General features: G+C 40.3%; 1 protein-coding gene across 1 annotated transcript in view; it reads right to left on the bottom strand.

The window, feature by feature from the left end:
• Nucleotides 1–1951: 1951 nt before the first annotated feature.
• The window catches only part of LOC115472878 (cadherin-12-like), a 491174-nt gene continuing 474810 nt past the window's right edge, over nt 1952–18315 (bottom strand). Inside the window, 6 exon segments of the mRNA XM_030207367.1 lie at nt 1952–2054; nt 2056–2149; nt 2152–2190; nt 2193–2306; nt 2309–2359; nt 2362–2445. Of these exon segments, the coding sequence (XP_030063227.1) occupies nt 1952–2054; nt 2056–2149; nt 2152–2190; nt 2193–2306; nt 2309–2359; nt 2362–2445 (485 nt within the window).

An 18315-nucleotide genomic window follows, 5' to 3' on the forward strand; every position in this document is an offset into this window, starting at 1 on the left:
CCTCTGTACAGACTTTAAGCACCTCACCTTCGAAAGCGCAGCAAGCAGCGGCAGACCACTCCTTCCTTCCATGTCCCGCCCTCGTGGGTTACATCAGGCGAGGGTGGGACACGGAAGGAAGGAGTGGTCTGTAGCTGCTTGCTGTGCTTTCGAAGGTGAGGCGCTTAAGTTCAATGCCAGGGAGTGACGGAGAGCGGGCAGGCCGGACTGCGGCAGCGGCCCTGGGAAGATGACCTGGATGTTTCCAACTCCTTGCATTCCTGGGGTAGGGAAGGAGCAGTGGTAGGGAGTCAAGTTTTGATGGAGGAAGGGGTTGGGTTCAAAAAGTTCCACTGAACAGGTGTTTGCATTGAAAAGTCTGGACAAATATATTGTGGTGGGCATTCATGGGCTGACTGACCTTGGAGTTGATGGGAGAAGGGAGGAGTTTGGAGAAAAGGAGGACAGATGATTTTTTTTTTGTTCATGTCACAAAAGTGAATTGAATGGGTTTATGGATACATAAGTTAGTGGAGGATGTACCTCAGTTGGTTCTAGTATGTTCTAGGCCATCCTCAATGGGGGTAGAGGTCAATATTGGGTACTGCATGGGACTGGATGGAGGCCTGCTGGTAGAGCAAGCAAGCTAGTAATATGACAGGGATGTTAACGCAATACCTAGGATGGCCTATATTTGGCAGATTGACTTTGGTGCTGCTTAAGTAGTAATATGGCAAGTGGCTTTAGTTGAAGTTTCTATCCTTGATAATAGGTAGTTGTTGAAGTAGCTATTTGAGAGAGGCATAAGGGACAGGCAATGAGAGATCATCCCAGCTGCCACACTTATAATTTTCTAAAGAGATTTTCTTACCTAGTGTCTACGATAATTACTTTTGAAGATTAGGCCCCAATGTTGGATTTTCTTTTAAATTCTGAATTCTGTTCATCAGTTATGAGTTGTTATAGGAATAACGCTCCGTTTGACGGCTTCTCAGAAGTCAAGGCAAATCTTTGGAGATTTTCAAAGTAAATGTGTTCACCCTATGTAATATATACTGCCTTCACTATGACTTCTGTAAGAAAAACTGGGCACCAGGCATAGATGAATAACAAGGTAAAAGAACAATCATCACAGTGAAGGAATAAGAAATCATGGAACTTCAGGTTTAGAGGCTGAAGAGGAATAAGTGTCTATGAATGAAACTGGAATCAGCAAAGTGACTATTCACACAAACATACTAAAAAATAAAATAAAAACAGCCACCTCAACAGGTATTCACTATATTTCACTATTTAAAGAGTAAAAGTGTAAGAAGACGATTTTCTTTTTTTTCATTTTGCAAAAGTGTAACATCTTGACCAATACTGTAACTGGTGTACATTAATATCCCATTCTATCAAATTTGGGCTTTAGAACTGCAACTGAATAATACAATTATGGAAAAGTTTCTATAATGTGTGGGCAGAAGAAATGTGATTTAGTAAACGAGGTGAAACCAAAGCAATGTTTGGCATACAATTCTTCAAAATCAGCAAAACAAAAGTATAGTTTTGCACAGTTCTATGGTAGCAACTGAATGCAATTCAGAACGCATTGTCAATAGCATCAAAAGTCAGTGCTATTGCTCTAGACAAAGAACTTGTCCCTTTTCGATGTACATTTTGTCACTCAGTCCTCTAGCGCCATCACAACTGAGTCCATACCACTTAAAATGATAAAGTTTCAATAGGCACTTTAGTGGAATTAAGAAAAATCTACCACTCTTTCCACCAGGATGCCAGAGCTCGTCTCCATGTAATTCCCAAATGATCAAAAATACAATATATATATATGACTGGATTTATCCTTCCTATGTGAATAAATCCAAACTGACAATATGATAAATATTGTAACTTGCTGGAAATAGTAGCAGTCCTATACAATAAAAGGTGTCTTGTCATATAAAGCTTTTGTGTTCTTTGCTATTGTCTCTTAAGTGACATTATCGGGATTACAGTTTTCCTCTTCTCCAAACATTTCTGCTAATATCTTAAAGCGTGGTCCCCATTCACTTAGGTAGTCATAATCCTGTTCGTTCCATACCAAGTGATTCTATAGAACTAAGGGACTCAGCTACAGATCCAGTTCCTTCATAGGCATAAGTTGCCAGTGAGTAATACGGTGGTGCAATGGATCCCCCGTATTTTCGTGCAGCCTTTGATTAATGAAGTTTTTATGTCTGTGTTATCTTCCACTGGGCGTCTCTGACGAGGCAAACAAAGGGGATCTGGTATTATGTCTCTGCGTATTTTGTTCTCTTCAATAACTTTTGGATTTCTCAGAGCACAATATCAAAAGCTTGGGTGTCCTCCTCCCAACCTCCTTCATCATCATAATGATAACATTGTCTCTTATGTCTTCTTTTGAGGTCATAAGAGTGTCTTTTTTCTTCTGTCTCCTCAGTGCTAAATACAGCACAACGATGACTGGAACAGGAGAAGAGAATCACAGTTAATAAAACGTTTGAAATAGGAAATAATAGGGCATTCTAGCCTGAATAGAGGAATTACAATTACTGAGATCAATGACAGATCACTGTCCACAAGAGTTACCATATTACTTTCAGCTACTCAGACATATGGTATGAGCTACTATTACTAAGAACTGCAATGAGGATGTTAGACAGGGCAGAAATAAATCTAAAATGGGTAGTAAAAATGCTGAATGAAATATTAATATACATATAAAATAAAATTATGAGGTTGCCTTTTGGAACAAGCATTTGTCAGAAACGTTTAAGGCCATTAAGGCACTAGAAATGCAAGAGGCAATAACTGTAGTCTCACAGACTAAAACTTTTTCATTTGGTCACTCTGATCCAAGAAGATGTGTGCTAATTAGGCAATAAAGCATACAATCCAGTGTAGATTATTAAAAGTTAATGGCATTCATTGCATGGCACATACAGCTTATGATTCGATACAGTTCCTTTTTTGAAATGATAAATTGACTAACCAAGATAATTTAGAACATGAATAGAGTTGAAGAAGACCGATTAGTAGAAAATAGTGATGTACCTGTGCTAACTGATTACCGCAGAACACATCTACTCTCCGCCCTCAGACACATCCCCAGCAATAAAAAAATTAATTCTATTTTTTAGATAGTGCTTTTTAACCTGCAGTAACCACACGATAATGCTTACCACAGCTTAGTAAAAGGATTCATTTGTTTTTTCAAAATTTCCCCCTCCTTTCTTCCCCTTCCTGTTTCAATTTACTGGATAACTTTTGGCCAGCCAACGCAACCAGACAAAATTTATCAGGTTAAATAGAGATGGTTATTTGGGAATTCCAGGGCATGGTTCCAATTTAGCCTGATAACTTTGGTCACTGGCAAGGGCTCTTCTAAAGTTAAACACACATCTTTATCCAAAGATTTTTAGCCGGGTGTGTTCAATTGCACTTTAACCGGATAAGTGCCACTGACTAAATGGATTGAAGTTATCAAGATAAAGATCTCTAGTTAACTTTACCACTAACTGTACTAATGAATAATGACCCCAAAATAATTGTAGCAGAAATTTTAATACATTTGAGAACTTCTATAATATAATAAAATATTAATAAAATATGAATAAAAACAATTAATAATTCACCTACCAGAGCAATGTTATATGAATGAGATAATTTAATGATTGAATCAAAGATAATTCATACTGGAATAATCTCATTAACATTGTAGTATACCTTTGAAACATGCTGATACAGAGAGCTGCTTCTGCCGATGGACTTGCGAATTTTTGGCTTGCTAACAAAGTGCGGGGCCCTTTTACCAAACTGCAGTAAAAAATTAGCCTTAGTGTGTGCTTACGCAGGTCATTCCCATGCACCAAAGCCATTTTTTCGCATGGGTAAAATGGCCAAATACCCACTTTTTTTCTACTAATGGCACGTGCTAATTTTCTCATTAGCGTGCGAGCCCCTCCTGCCACCCATTATGTAGGCAGTAAGGGCTCACATGCTAACATATGCTAATCAGTTAGTGCACAGTAATGTAGCTACACTAACCAATTAGCGCAGAACATGCTTACTCTCAACCCAGACCCACCCCCAGTGCTAAAAAATAAAATCTATTTTTTAGCATGTGTGTTGCACATGCCGATGCCAAAATTACTGCAGGATGCCTGTGTGTACCCTGTGGTAAGGCACTTTAAGATGCAGTAAGCATGCATTAGTGCTTACTGCATCTTAGTCAGACAACCCCTTTATGTGTTAAAACTTGAAAAGAAGAGATTGTGGGTTTAAAATAATTCATTCTGTGTTTTATTTATGAACAAGTAGGAACCTTTAAGTCTTTGGGGCCCTTTTAGTAAGCCATGTAAGCATCTACGTGCGCCAAAATGGAGTTAACGGCCGGCTACCACGTGACATTTGTAGTAATTTCACTTTTGGCACGCGTCCAATACACGTGTCCAAACAATAATTTTTATTTTGGATATGCATGTTTGACACATGTAGGTCATTACTGCCGGGTTACCGTGTGAGACTTTACCACTAGGTCAATGGCTAGCGGTAAGGTCTCAGACCCAAAATGGGTGAGCGGCAATTTTCATTTTGCCATATGTCCATTTTTGGCAAACATTTTAAGACATTTTTTACGTTTGCTCAAAAATGATTCTGCGCACGCCCAAAACATGCGTCTACACTACCGCAGGCCCTTTTTTAGCGCACCTTTATAAAAGGACCCCTTTGTCTGTGTTTAAAATCCAGATAGGAGGTTAGATTTATGTCTTTGTGTGTGTTTGATTCCCAACCTCCCTTAAGTTTTATCAACCCCAGGGATATTTAGTGAGTTACTCCAATCTTACCATGAACCAATTGTTATTCCTTTGCAGTTCATTAATAAACATTGTTTAAGCATCTTCACTCCCTTAGCAACTTAAAATAAGTGAGGTAATTAAATTTGCTGATAAGACAAAGTTATTCAAAGTCATTAAATCACGGAAGGATTGTGAAAAATTACAAGAGGACCTTACGAGACTGGGAGACTGGGCATCTAAATGGCAGATGACGTTTAATGTGATGCATGTGGGAAAGAGGAACCCGAATTATAGTTATGTCATGCAAGGTTCCACGTTAGGAGTCACAGACCAAGAAAGGGATCTAGGTGTCGTCGTTGATGATACGTTGCAACCTTCTGCTCAGTGTGCTGCTGCAGCTAAGAAAGCAAATAGAATGTTAGGTATTATTAGGAAAGGAATGGAAAACAAAAATGAGGATGTTATAATGCCTTTGTATCGCACCATGGTGCAACCGCACCTCGAATATTGTGTTCAATTCTGGTTGCCATATCTCAAAGAGATATAGTGGAATTAGAAAAGGTGCAGAGAAGGGCGACAAAATGATAAAGGGGATGGAAAGACTTCCCTATGAGGAAAGGCTAAAGCAGCTAGGGCTCTTCAGCTTGGAGAAAAGGCGGCTGAGGGGAGATATGATAGAGGCCTATAAAATAATGAGTGGAGTGGAATGGGTAGATGTGAAGCGTCTGTTTACACTTTCCAAAAATACTAGGACTAGGGGGCATGCGATGAAGCTACAATGTAGTAAATTTAAAACAAATCAGAGAAAGTGTTTCTCAACGTGTATTTAAACTCTGGAATTCGTTGCCAGAGAATGTGGTAAAGGCGTTTAGCTTAGTGGAGTTTAAAAAAAGGTTTGGCCGGCTTCCTAAAGAAAAAGACCATAGACCATTATTAAATGGACTTGGGGAAAATCCACTATTTCTGGGATAAGCAGTATAACATGTTGGATAATATTCAGACACCTGTCCAGCAGTGTGATGGAGGCTATCTAGACTTTTGTTTAATGTGCCATATGTATGATTGCACAACAGTTGCGGAGAAGTGCTGTGTGTGTATTCGGTGCAGAGTTCCTGGCTCTCAGATAATGATTCCAATCTCTGCAGGAGAGAATTGCAAACTCTTAGCTGCAGAAAAATAGGTAGATATACATGACCTTTAAGAAGACCCTATGCCAGTCTCATATGCAGTCTGGCAGCCCCAGAGATCCTCACTTGATTGCCACAAGGGGGTTTGTAGAAGTGCAGGAATGCAAGCTGGATAAAAGAAAGCCAGCTTCAGGAGCTCACACAGGATCAGAAAAATCACAAGAAATAATCTGGACTTGACAGACACTGGATACATTAGCTACTGTGCCTCTCAGAGACAGTGAAAGAAAGGAAAAAACTGTCATAAACTTCTTTTGAGAAGATAGAAGTGTGCTAGTCCAGAAGAAAGGGGGAAAAAGTATTCTCTCTTTTTAAATTTAAACACAGAGAGAACATATCTATCCCAACTATAACACAGCACTGAGAGAGTTATTATACGTCTACTTCTTGCTACTACATATCATTTCTATAGGGCTACTAGACGCACACAGCGCTGCACACTTGAACATAAAGAGACAGTCCCTGCTCAACAGAGCTTACAGTCTAATCAGGACAGTCAAACAGGACAAATAAGGGATAAGGGAATTACTAAGGTAGGAATGATAAAACAGACATTAGTACTGAACAAGTGAATAGGGGTTAGGAGGTTAAAGCTTGGAATCTAATCTGAAAGCTGTAAGAGCTCCAACTGGGCCCAACACCCTGCTATAATAGTAATGAACTGAACATATCTTGAGAAACATATTCTTTGTCAGGCTTACCAGTCTGACAACTAAATGAGTGAAATCTCAGGTCTTACAGTAACATTTGCTATTTAAAAGGAAGTACTATTTATCTTTATATTTATGTGCTGGTTCTTTCCCTTGTATAAATGCTCTACTGCTTTGTTATTCCTGTTTCTGTTGCTAAACCTAGTTCTCTCCAGTAAAGCTGTTGCAGGTATTCTCTTAGGACAGCAGGCCTTATATTCTCACAATTGGGACTCCAGTAAAGTTATTCTTCTGAATTACACATCGGCCTCTCTGATTCATTTTTGTATGAAACTGACAGAAAAATCCTTTGAGCAGCCTGTTATACCTAACTATCCAACAGTAGATCAGTGACACCGAACCCCGTTTTCAGGTAAGGGAAGAAGTGTTCTTGCCTATTCACACTCCTTCTGTATCTGGATGTATCTTCTTGCCTACCTCCTGCAAGCATAAGTTGGCACAGGGTACCATAGAAGGGGGTACCATAGAAAGCCAGGGATTATGCACAAAATTCTCCCCCACACCAAACTGCCTCAACAACACAAACAAATATCTCCAGTATCTATCACAACACATACTCTAGTCTCACCTGACTGCTGTACACTTTGTATCAAATTAACAACCTGCTTAACATTATTCACTAATTGACACCCTTTGACAAACCCAGTTTGGTCTGAATGGACAATTTTATGGACCGCATTTTCTAAACAGTTGGCAAAGATTTTTACATTATTCAATAAAGAAATTAGTATCCCCCACATTGATTCTCTTGCTTCCCCTCCTTATGAATCACTATCATTGTAGCATCATACATTGAGTCTAGCAGCTTCCCTGTACTCAGTGCCTCAATAAAACCCTCTGCAAATCTAGTGCCACCAGCTCCCGCAACTTCCTATAGAATTCAGTATCAAAACCATTCCTTCTGCAGCTCCCTCCACCAACTGTTTAATTGCCATCTCAACTTCCAGATGCAAAATGGGTCTATTGAATACCTGATGGTCACCTTTCCTAACTGATTACAAGTGAGCTGCCTTCAGGAATCAATCTCCTCCATCGTACTAGTAACCTGCACGATATATAGTTAAGCATAAAAGGATCTGAATGCCTCACAAATGTTATTTGTAGTTTTAACTTGAGGCCCTCCTGCATTTCCCCATATGTCTTCCTCCCCCATATACTTATGATCCTGTTGTAATACCTCCAACTTAGCATATAAGTCCTTCAACTCAGCCTATCATTTTTTCCCCTTATTTGAGAAGCAATCTGAATCAGGTTACTCCTCATAACCACTTTACCTGATTTCCACAAGACCCCCACTCTAATATTGCCAACATCATTTCCACATCTTAACCAAACACCCCTAAGATTGCTTCCTTCTGCAACACACCCATATTAAGTTTCTATTGCCTCCCAGGGTTCTCCTCAGTTGCCCAACTCAGGTTTAAGTTCAGCGAGACAACATTTTTATAGGGGCTATCTCACAATCCAGAATCATCCCTTTCTCCCCCTTTTAACTAGGAAAAGATCCAGCCTAGAATATTTTTGATAGTTCCCTGGAGAAATGCATAATCTCTCTTTGTCAAGTGTGTAGGCATCCAAACATCCACCCTGGCATGAGAATCCATGTTGATCCTAAGGGCTCTCCCACCCCGTCTTCTCTCTGACAACCCCCCCTTCACACACCCATCCTGTAATTGTCCTCCAAATAACATTTATATCCCCTCCCACAACACTTAACTGCCTGATATTCAAAATGATTTAAGCTTGCAAGAGAGGCTCCAGCCCACTTAAATCACTTGTGGATGTCTAACCACCAATATTCAGCAGAATTTAACTGGGGAGGAGACAGCAAATATGCAGGTATCAGCAATATTCAGTGCTGGCACCTACATAGCTAACCAGGTGAATTACGGATTGCTCAGTTTCTTGGAACTGAGGCCCCACAAATTCAATCCTTTAGTCCAGATGAAGACCTGTGCATCAACTTCCCACCTTTCGCTGAACCTCATCACTTCCTCCCAGAACCCTCATTGTACAATTATAGCCTTCCAGGTTTTTGTTTCCTCCCTTCCCTCTTTTCCCCATCTCCCATGCTATATACCCATATGTAGCATTCCCACCAACAATACCTACCTCTTCCAATGGCTGCACCCCCACACATACCCCTACCATTCCATCTGTTCCATCCTAATCCCCAAGACCATTGTAAGCACAGTGAGCACAGACTATATAAATAAGGCTATATGAATCAAAACTGGGCATTCAGGTCCTTGAGTCCTGGCATCTGATGAGACTTGATGTATCTTGCTTTGTGATATTTCCTTTTCAATGACTCCTGCACTTGTCACCTTTCGAGGGGGGTCTTTCAGCTGTTGTGGAAGAGGGGCATCATCTGGGTTTAGGAGCAGTCCTTCTCCACTCTTCAGAATCACCTTCTCCTCATTAATGATCTGCTGGACCTCTCCTTTGCATTTACCAGAGTCAAGTATATCACCAGCAGCATCTCCTTTTGCTCTGCACTGCAAGAGTGTAACCACAGGATGATCTGGAAGGGCAGTCTGCTAATTATGTGCCCTTCCTCACTTTTCAGCAGGCTCAGTCCACCCGGAGAGAGCACCTCCTCCTTGGCTGCTCCCCAGCTCAGGGGACTTGATGACCCCGATACATGTCTTCCTCTGCTGTTGTAATTTCTTATTAGCTGATCCAACTCTTTAGAAGAGCACATAATTTCTTTTCCCATTTTCTAAGGTGCTGGGTACCAGATGCTGACCCACAGTCCCACCTGCACCAGCTCATCTCTGTACTTCTGAATGGCCTTCCTGTTCCTGATAGTCTCCAAATGCAGATCTGGATAAATGGAAAGCTTCCAATTATTGTACATAAAAGTTCTTGCTTTTCTAGCTTCCAAGAGAACATGTTGTTTTTCATGATATTGCAACATTTTAACTATAATAGTTTCAGTGCCACTTATTCTGTGCTGGGCACAGCTTAATCTCTTTGTGAGCCCAATCAGTTCCATAACTTGGAGAAAAGCACGTGCCCAGCATTTTTCACAAAACTTGAGTGTTTGGGAGCTCCTTTCCCTCTGGGACATCAAAAAGTCCTAAGATTAGACCTGTGATCCCTGTTCTCATGATCATCCACCCTCTCATGCAGCCAGTGGACCTCTTGCTGCAGTTTTTGCACGACATTTTGATCATCTACATGAGAGTCTTCAAGCATTCCAAGTCTGTCCTCCATATCCACCATGCGGTACAAAATCTCACCCAGCTTCTCTTCAATATGCTTCATAACTTTCTCCATTATCTTTCCTTTTGAGTCCCGGATTTCCTTGAGCACTATAGATCTACCTCCTCCACATTGGCTTGCACTGTTCCTCTCACCGGGTTACATAATCAATCTAATAGAACTACCAATCCGGAATACAAATAAAGCAGCAAGACCTTACCTAACCCTTCACTTCTCACATGTAAAGGCATTAAATACAAATCAACTTACACATCCAGTTTCTCTTATATCTGCACCAAAACCTGGAAAACACTACCAAAAGACCTAAAACTATCTAATCTTCCAAAAACATATGAAGGTCCACCTTTTCAGGAAACTTATTTCCATTGAACTAACTTAACCATCCAGTCTACCGATTTGCTTTACTAATTAATTCGATAGTGAACAGAAAGGGCATAAGCTTCCATAAATCAACCCAAACTCAAAAATTTAAACACACCTTCCAACACTAATTTAATTTCACTAATCAATCACCATCAGGACACATTGTAATCTCACCAATCCATACAATTTCCAATCTTATTCTATAATAAATACATAGAATTTACCACAAACCTCACCATTTCTCTGAATTGTAACCTAGTTTCATTCATTCTGTAACCAACTTACCAATGAATCATGTAAATCTCATCAAACCCCCAAGGTTCAATACTAAATGCAAGGAATTTCCTACAGACTCTCACTGTTTCTCAGGAATTGTAACCTTGTTGATACACTCTGTAACCGACTTACCAATGAACCATGTAAGCCACGTTGAACCTACCAATAGGTGGGAAAATGTGGGATAGAAATGCAATAAATAAATATAATGGATGTATTATCATTTAGCGTATGCTAAATCCATTAGTTCACCTTAATAAAAGGACCCCTGCGATTGGAGTTCACTATACTAAATATAAATGGATAGAGTCCAAGTGCAGTATCTTTAGTAAATTTGGTAGATACAGAATCTGACACAGAGGGAGTGCTGAACATGGGGGACAAGACATTGATCGAAATATCAGGATTGAAGGAAGACTAAACACTTGACAGGTTAGAAACTGAGGAAAAGGAAATGACTTCCTGTTGAGGATTCTGGTGAGACTATATGAAGCAAAAGCAGCTGCTGACTTTAACAAAGCAGAAGAGCCATATGTGGCTTAGAGTCAATTAAGTGAATAACAATCTAAAAACATCTCCTGGGTCCATTATAGCTAGATTGAACAAATCTTGAGAGATGAACCTATTTGGCAGAAATGATACTGGAACAATAGGAAGTGAATTCTTCCTTATAGATCCTCAAATTAGAAGTTCTAGGCTTTCCCATCTTTTCTGTGCATGCATGGCTTCCTTCTTGAACAGATAGAGCCCCCATGGGCACAAGTGATTTATAGGAATGCTATAAAAGTGAGACACAGCTAATTTCACCCTAGCTAACAGAAATTCCTAATAAAAATACTGGGAGATTTCAATTACCTTACAAGAACATAAAAACATAAGAGTAGCATTACTCGGTCAGACCAATGGTCCATCTAGCCCAGTATACTGTTTGCAACAGTGGCCAAGCCAGGTCACAAGTACTGTTACAAGAAATTAATATTTAACTTGGGGAAATTGCTCAGAGCATTCGCTAATATTTATATTTTAAGAACATGCACTGTATTTATACGTTTTAGGATATATTTTGGTTAATTCTCCACCAATTACCTGTTACAGTAATAAGATTCACAATTGCAACAGTAAAGATGATATTATATTTTGTTGAATCACATTAACCTGCTATGCATAAGATTTAGGAACTTGTGCTCAAAGCATGGCACTAAATTTTAAAAATGACCTTACATTAACCTGCACTGCAAGTTTTGAAAGCACATGCCCAGAACATAAAGACCATACATTTAGCTTCAAAAGGGGTTTATTTGTAATACGGTTAATATAATCAAAGTAAACAAGAGGTAGTCTTAAGGATCTTTACAGATAATTTGTACTTTAAAACAGCAAGGTAACAGGTTTAAATCAAAAGTTATAAGTTAACTTACAACAGTCTTTGATAGAAGTTGGAAGCTGGTTGAAGTGATGCAGGGAAAAATCCTCTCTGCTGTAGAAGTCTTTTCTTTTAAAGTTGGTTGCTGGAGCCTGGAGAGAAGTCTTGTCTGGATGTGTGTGTGTGTTCAGCAGAGAGAAGCAGCAGATTCCCAAGAGAGCGAGCTGGGCTGTTTCCAGGCTTTTTTATAATGTTAGTTAGCAGAGAAACATGGTGGGTGCATTGGATCTTGGGTAATGTAGTATGCAGAGAAACATGGCCACATGCCATCAGCCTTCACATGTGCTGAAGTCTTGTCTGAGGGGGGGAGCACTGAGTCCTCTGTGGGCAATGGTTTATTGAAGCAAAAGGCTTCAAGTTTGCAACTCTGTGGCAGATACACATTATACTTTCCTTTTGCCAATAGGTGTGTGGATTTACACCTCCACTGTTTTTTCTGTCTCCTTGTCTCTCTTTGATCCTTTGTCCACCCTCAGGAAGGCTTTTGATCAGAGGAAGAGAGTAAGTTAAAAAAAAAAACTCTTTGAAGTAGCCTCTTACTTGTTTGTATTTGGATAGTCATTTTGTTAAGAGTAGTAGAGGTGTTAATGGCTTTAAGTAACCACCTAGCCAAGCTTTGGCTGTCAGACGTTTCCCAGGGAAAGGGAGTGGGAGATGAAATCCAGGCTAGCTGATCCCAATGAGTGTTTAAAGCTGTTTTATACTTGTATCTGATTCAGCATTCAATAATTCATATCATAACAGTACCTGGCAGAAACCCAAATAGTGGCAATATTCCATGCTACAAATCTTAGGGCAAGCAGTTGCTTCTCATGTCTGTCTCAATAGTTCACCTTTATCCGCATGTTTATTCACAACTTCAAAGAAATTAAGCAAATTGGTGAGGCAAGACTTCCCTTGGCTGAACCCATGCTTATTCTGTTCCATTAAACCATGTTTGTCTATGTGTTCTGTAATTTTATTCTTTAGTTTCCACTATTTTGCCCGGCACTCATATCAGGCTTACCACTCTGTAATTTCCTGGATCACCACTGGAACCCTTTTTAAAAATCAGCGTCACATTGGCCACCCTTCAATCTTCAGATGCTATGGGCGATTTTAAAGACAGGTTATACATTATTAACAGAAGATCAGCAATTTCATGCTTGAGTTCTTTGAGTACCTTTGGATGTATGCCATCTGGTCCCGGTGATTTACTACTCTCAATTTGGCTCGGTACATCTTCTAGGTTCACCGAGATTTCTTTCAGTTCCTCTGCATCATCACCCTTGAAAACTGTTTCCGGGACAAGCAGATCTCTTACATCTTCTTCTGTAAAGATAGAACCAAAAAATTAATTCAGTTTCTCCATTATGGCCTTGTCCTCCCTGTGTGCCCCTTTTGCTCCTTCATGATCTAACGGTCCCACGGATTCCCTCATAGGCTTTCTGCTTCTGATGTACCTGAAAAAGTTGTTACTCTGATTTTTAGCCTCTGCGACAAGTTTCTCTTCATATTCTCTTTTAGCCTTCTTTATTAATGCTTTGCATCTGTCTTGCCAGTGCTTATGTTGCTTCTTATTTATGTCACTTGGGTCCTTTTCCCATTCTTTGAAGGACAATCTTTTGGCTGTAATAGCCTCTTTTACTTCATCTTTTAACCATGCTGGCTGTCGTTTTCTCTTCTTTCCATCTTTGTAAATACGTGGAATGGATCCGGTCTGGGCTTCCAAGATGGTATTTTTGAATAACGTTCACATCTGATTTAGTGTCCTAACCTTAGCAGCTGATCATTTTAGCTTTTTTTTAACCATTTTTCTCATTATATTATAGTCGCCCTTTTGAAAATTAAATGCAACTACAGTAGATTTCCTTTGCAGGTTCATCCCAGTTAGTAGCTCAAACTTGATCATGTTATGATCACTGTTTCCCAGGGGACCCAACACTGCAACCTCTCGTACTATGCCCTGCACACAACTAAGGACCAGATCCAAAATGTCTCCCTCTCTTTTCGGTTCCTGGTCCAGTTGCTCCAAGAAGCAGTCGTTTATTACATTTACCTCAATATTTATTGCATACATATCTTAGAAGAACATGCTAGAAAGTGACAGGTTTTTGGTGTTAAGTTGTGCAATCTCCTTGAACTTCTTAGTAGTACTTATGGAGATGCAGTTAGAATGACCATAGGACAGGACAAACCTAATAACAGTGGTCCATCCAGGGGGGAGGGGGAGTGGGGACAACAATGAAGATGGAGAAATTAGAAATGAAAACAGTTTTAGAAGTAGCTGTCATCAATATACTTGTATCCATACCGCTGAGTCACTATCAGTTAAAACACACTCTAGAGTTTTAGGGGTGTTGTTTGACTCCACCTTTACTATGAAACATCAAGTAAATAATCTTTTCAAAAAGGTGTTTCTTAGGCTTAAACAACCAAGAGCCATTCACTCTTTACAGCTCCTACAAAAACACTGCCCTCAGTTGATTTTTGTTTTGAAAAAAAATACGATAACATTACCCCTTTTTCATACAGCTGCACTGGCTTCCTTTGAAAGTCTGCACTGACTTCAAGGATTGTTGTTTGATTTTAAGGTGATGCACATTGCAAAGAATAATCCGAATTATAGTTACCTGATGCTAGGGTCCACCTTAGGGGTCAGCACTAAAGAAAAAGATCTGGGTGTCGTTGTAGATAATACACTGAAATCTTCTGCTCAGTGTGTGGCAGCAGCAGCCAAAAAAGCAAACAAGATGCTAGTAATTATTAGGAAAGGGATGGTGAATAAGACCAAAAATACTATAATGCCTTAGGTTCAAAGAATGACCAAAATGATAAAGGGGATGGAACTCCTCTCATATGACGAAAGGCTAAAGAGGTTAGGGCCATCAGTTTGTAAAAGAGATGGATCAGGGGAGATGATTGAAGTCTACAAAATCCTGAGTGGTGTAGAACGAGTAAAAGTAAATCAATTTTTTACTCGTTCCAAAAGTACAAAGACTAGGGGGACACTTGAGGAAGTTACATGGAAGTACTTTTAAAACATATAGGAGGAAATATTTTTTCACTCAACAAATAGTTAAGCTCTGGAAGTCTTTGCCAGAGGATGTGGTAAGAGTGATTAGCGTATCTGGGGTTTAAAAAGGTTTGGACAAATTCCTGGAGGAAAAGTCCATAGTCTGCTATTGAGACAGACATGGGAATCAACTGCTTGCCCTGGGATTTGTAGTATGGAGTGTTGCCACGATGGTTTCTGCCAGGTACTTGTGACCTGGCTTGGCCACTGTTTGGAAAACAGGATACTGGGCTAGATGGACCATTGGTCTGACCCAGTATGGCTACTCTTATGTTCTTATGTATAGTTCCAGTGGATTCAACTTAGCACCATCTGTTATGGAGGTGATAAGTGTATCAGTGCTAACTACATCACTGACAGCAAACAGTAAAGTCACATGTGCTAACTTGAAATACATAGGGGTCCTTTTACTAAGGTGAAATAATCGATTTAGTGCACCCTAACTATTAGTGCATGCTAAATGCCAAGAAGCCCATTTCATACCTATGAGTTTCTTAGCATTTAATGTGAGTTAATCATTACCATGTGCTAAATCTGTTAGTGCATCTTAGTAAAAGGTCCCTATAGTCTAAAATCATTTCCACTTATAAATTAACCCATAACAGGCTATGAATATGAATTAGCATGCTTTGTCATGCTAGTGAGGCAATGGCCACCACACTTGTGCATTAATAACATGCTAATTCACACATTAAGAGGCAATTCTATAATTGGGCCTCTTTAATTAGGTGTCTAGAGGATGCCTGGTAGGATACTATTCTATATAAGAATGTAGGCACCTACTCTGCTTTATAGAATACTAATGTAACAGCAAAAATATGTTCCTTTAATTTAGGCATATGCCATAGAGCTGATGTAAATGTATGCACCTAAGTTCTAGTGAAATGGCTATTACTTGCAGTATTCTATAAGTTACACATGTAACTGTGTGCCCCGCTCACATTTCACCCGGACTCTACCCCTATGTAAACCCATCTGCAAACTAAGGGCCTCTTTTACAAAGCAACACTACCGATTCTCGGTGCGACAAATGAGAGGAAGTCCATTCAATTCGTATGGGCTTCCTCTCATTTGCTGCGCGGGAATCGCTAGTGTGGCTTTGTAAAAGAAGCCCTAAATGCTATGTGTGATATGCTTATAGTTACAGAATGAAGCCATGTGAGAGATAAACTTTGGAGAAAGAAGAAGACCTTCTCATGATGTACCATAATGCGAAACATTAATATGTTGGAAAGAGATATCGCCCTGAATGTGTATTTATAAATGCCTCTGAAGAGGATTCTTGTTGGAGATAAGTGAATGGGGTTTCTAAAGGTTTTTTGAGACATGATGATTCACAATTTACTTGCTTAGCACTTTGCAAAACATTTTTTTGAATGGATGCATTACACCAAAAATGATATGAACTGCTATTGAGAAGAATCAATTATCTGAGATGATGACGATTATGGGTGATATGTCTCTAAGGAGTCATGAATAAGAACTTTTGCCTCTGGAAGGTTACCTCTGAAGGTCCACAAAATTTTAACATTACATATTTATTTATTTGTTTCTGACAAGAAGATGTACAGTTTTGAGCTACATAGTTATAAAATAGCACCTAGGTGGAATATTGGAATATATACCCATATGTGCATAAATATGTATGTACTAGCCGTTAAGCCCGTTAAAACGGGCGAGATTTTCAGCTACCCTCCTCACCGCCGCTCCCTCCCCCCTCCGTGCCGGGCCCCCTGCACTGACCTGACAGCACCTCTCACCTCCTGTGAAAGCGCTGCGGGCAGCAGCAGATCGCTCTGCTGCTGCCTGCAGCGCTTCCACACGGAGGTGAGAGGCGCTGTCAGGTCAGTGCAGAGGGCCCGATACAGAGGGGGGCGGGAGCGGCGGGGATGGGGGGGGTGGAAGTTGGTGCGTGCGATGTTCGTTTCCAGGCTCCAGGGGCAGCGTCTGACAGTCCGACTCCATTTCCCTCTCTGTTCCACCCTCTGACATCATCACGTCTTGACGCGAGGGTGGGACAGAGAGGGAAGTCTGTACTGCGCATTTGCAGGTGAGTCGGTCACTTGCCAATTATGTTTGATATGCTAGTATTCTAAACATTTACATGCCTAACTGGAGAATAATTGTTAGCACTTAGGAGTAGATTCTATAAGTAGCACCTAAAATTGCTCCCGAAAATTGAACGCACTTCGCACAATTCTATAAGGGGTATGCGTCTTTCATAGAATTGCACTGAGGGGTCCTTTTACTGAGCTGCAGTAAAAGGGGGCCTGTGCTAGCATCAGCAAATGTTTTTAACGTGCGTTTAGGAACCCTTTTACCGCAGTGGGTAAAAGGCTGTCTTTTTTCTGGAAAAGAAATGACCATGTGGTAAGTGAACCACTTGCCATGCAGCCATTTCGGGGGGGGGGGGGGAGAGCAAGGGCTCCCATACCTACCTGGCGGTAACCGGGCACTGCGCGATGCTGCCCTATTACTGCCAGATAAGCACCGGCGCTATAAAATCAAAATCAAAAATATTTTTGTTGCACCAGAAATGGTGCATGCTGGGGGGGGGGGGGGGGGGACTACTGCTGGTCTCTTGCTGCGGTAGCCCAACCCTAGTTCTAGATTGGCGCATGAAAAGCCTGTTGTTGCATGCCAACTCTTTAGTAAAAGGGCCTCTTAGGGCATAAACCATGCTTAACTGTAGGCATCTGCAATTATGACTGCTATAAGCCAGTGCCTACATTAGGTGCAGTTTGCTCACATTCTATATCTACACATGTAAAATTTGGGAATGCCCCTAGCTATGACCCCAAATATTTACGCACACATTGTTATAGAATCTGACATTCTTGTAAATTCTAATTGCAGCCAATTAATGCTGACAATTGGTTATTGGGGGAAATGGGACTTGATATACTACTGCCTTTCTGTGTTTTTTCAACTACATTCAGAGTGCTTTACATAGTATATACAGGTACTTATTTGTACCTGGGGCAATGGAGGGTTAAGTGACTTGCCAAGGGTCAGAAGGAGCTACAGTGGGAATTGAACCCAGTTACCCCAGGATCAAAGTCCACTGCACTAACCACTAGGCTACTCCTCCACGCAACATACAATCACCCAATTATCAGCACTGATTGGTTCATTACTCAAGTTACATGTGTACACTGGGAAAGTGCTCAACTGACCTTTAATAAAAGCTTATGACATGATATTTTCAAATTCATAATGTTTCTTGAACAAATGTACGCTTGTTCATTTACAGTGTTATTCTCCATTCTGTTAGCACTTTTATCTTTTACTT

This window comes from Microcaecilia unicolor, chromosome 1, assembly GCF_901765095.1.
Source record: "Microcaecilia unicolor chromosome 1, aMicUni1.1, whole genome shotgun sequence".
NCBI lineage: Eukaryota > Metazoa > Chordata > Amphibia > Gymnophiona > Siphonopidae > Microcaecilia > Microcaecilia unicolor.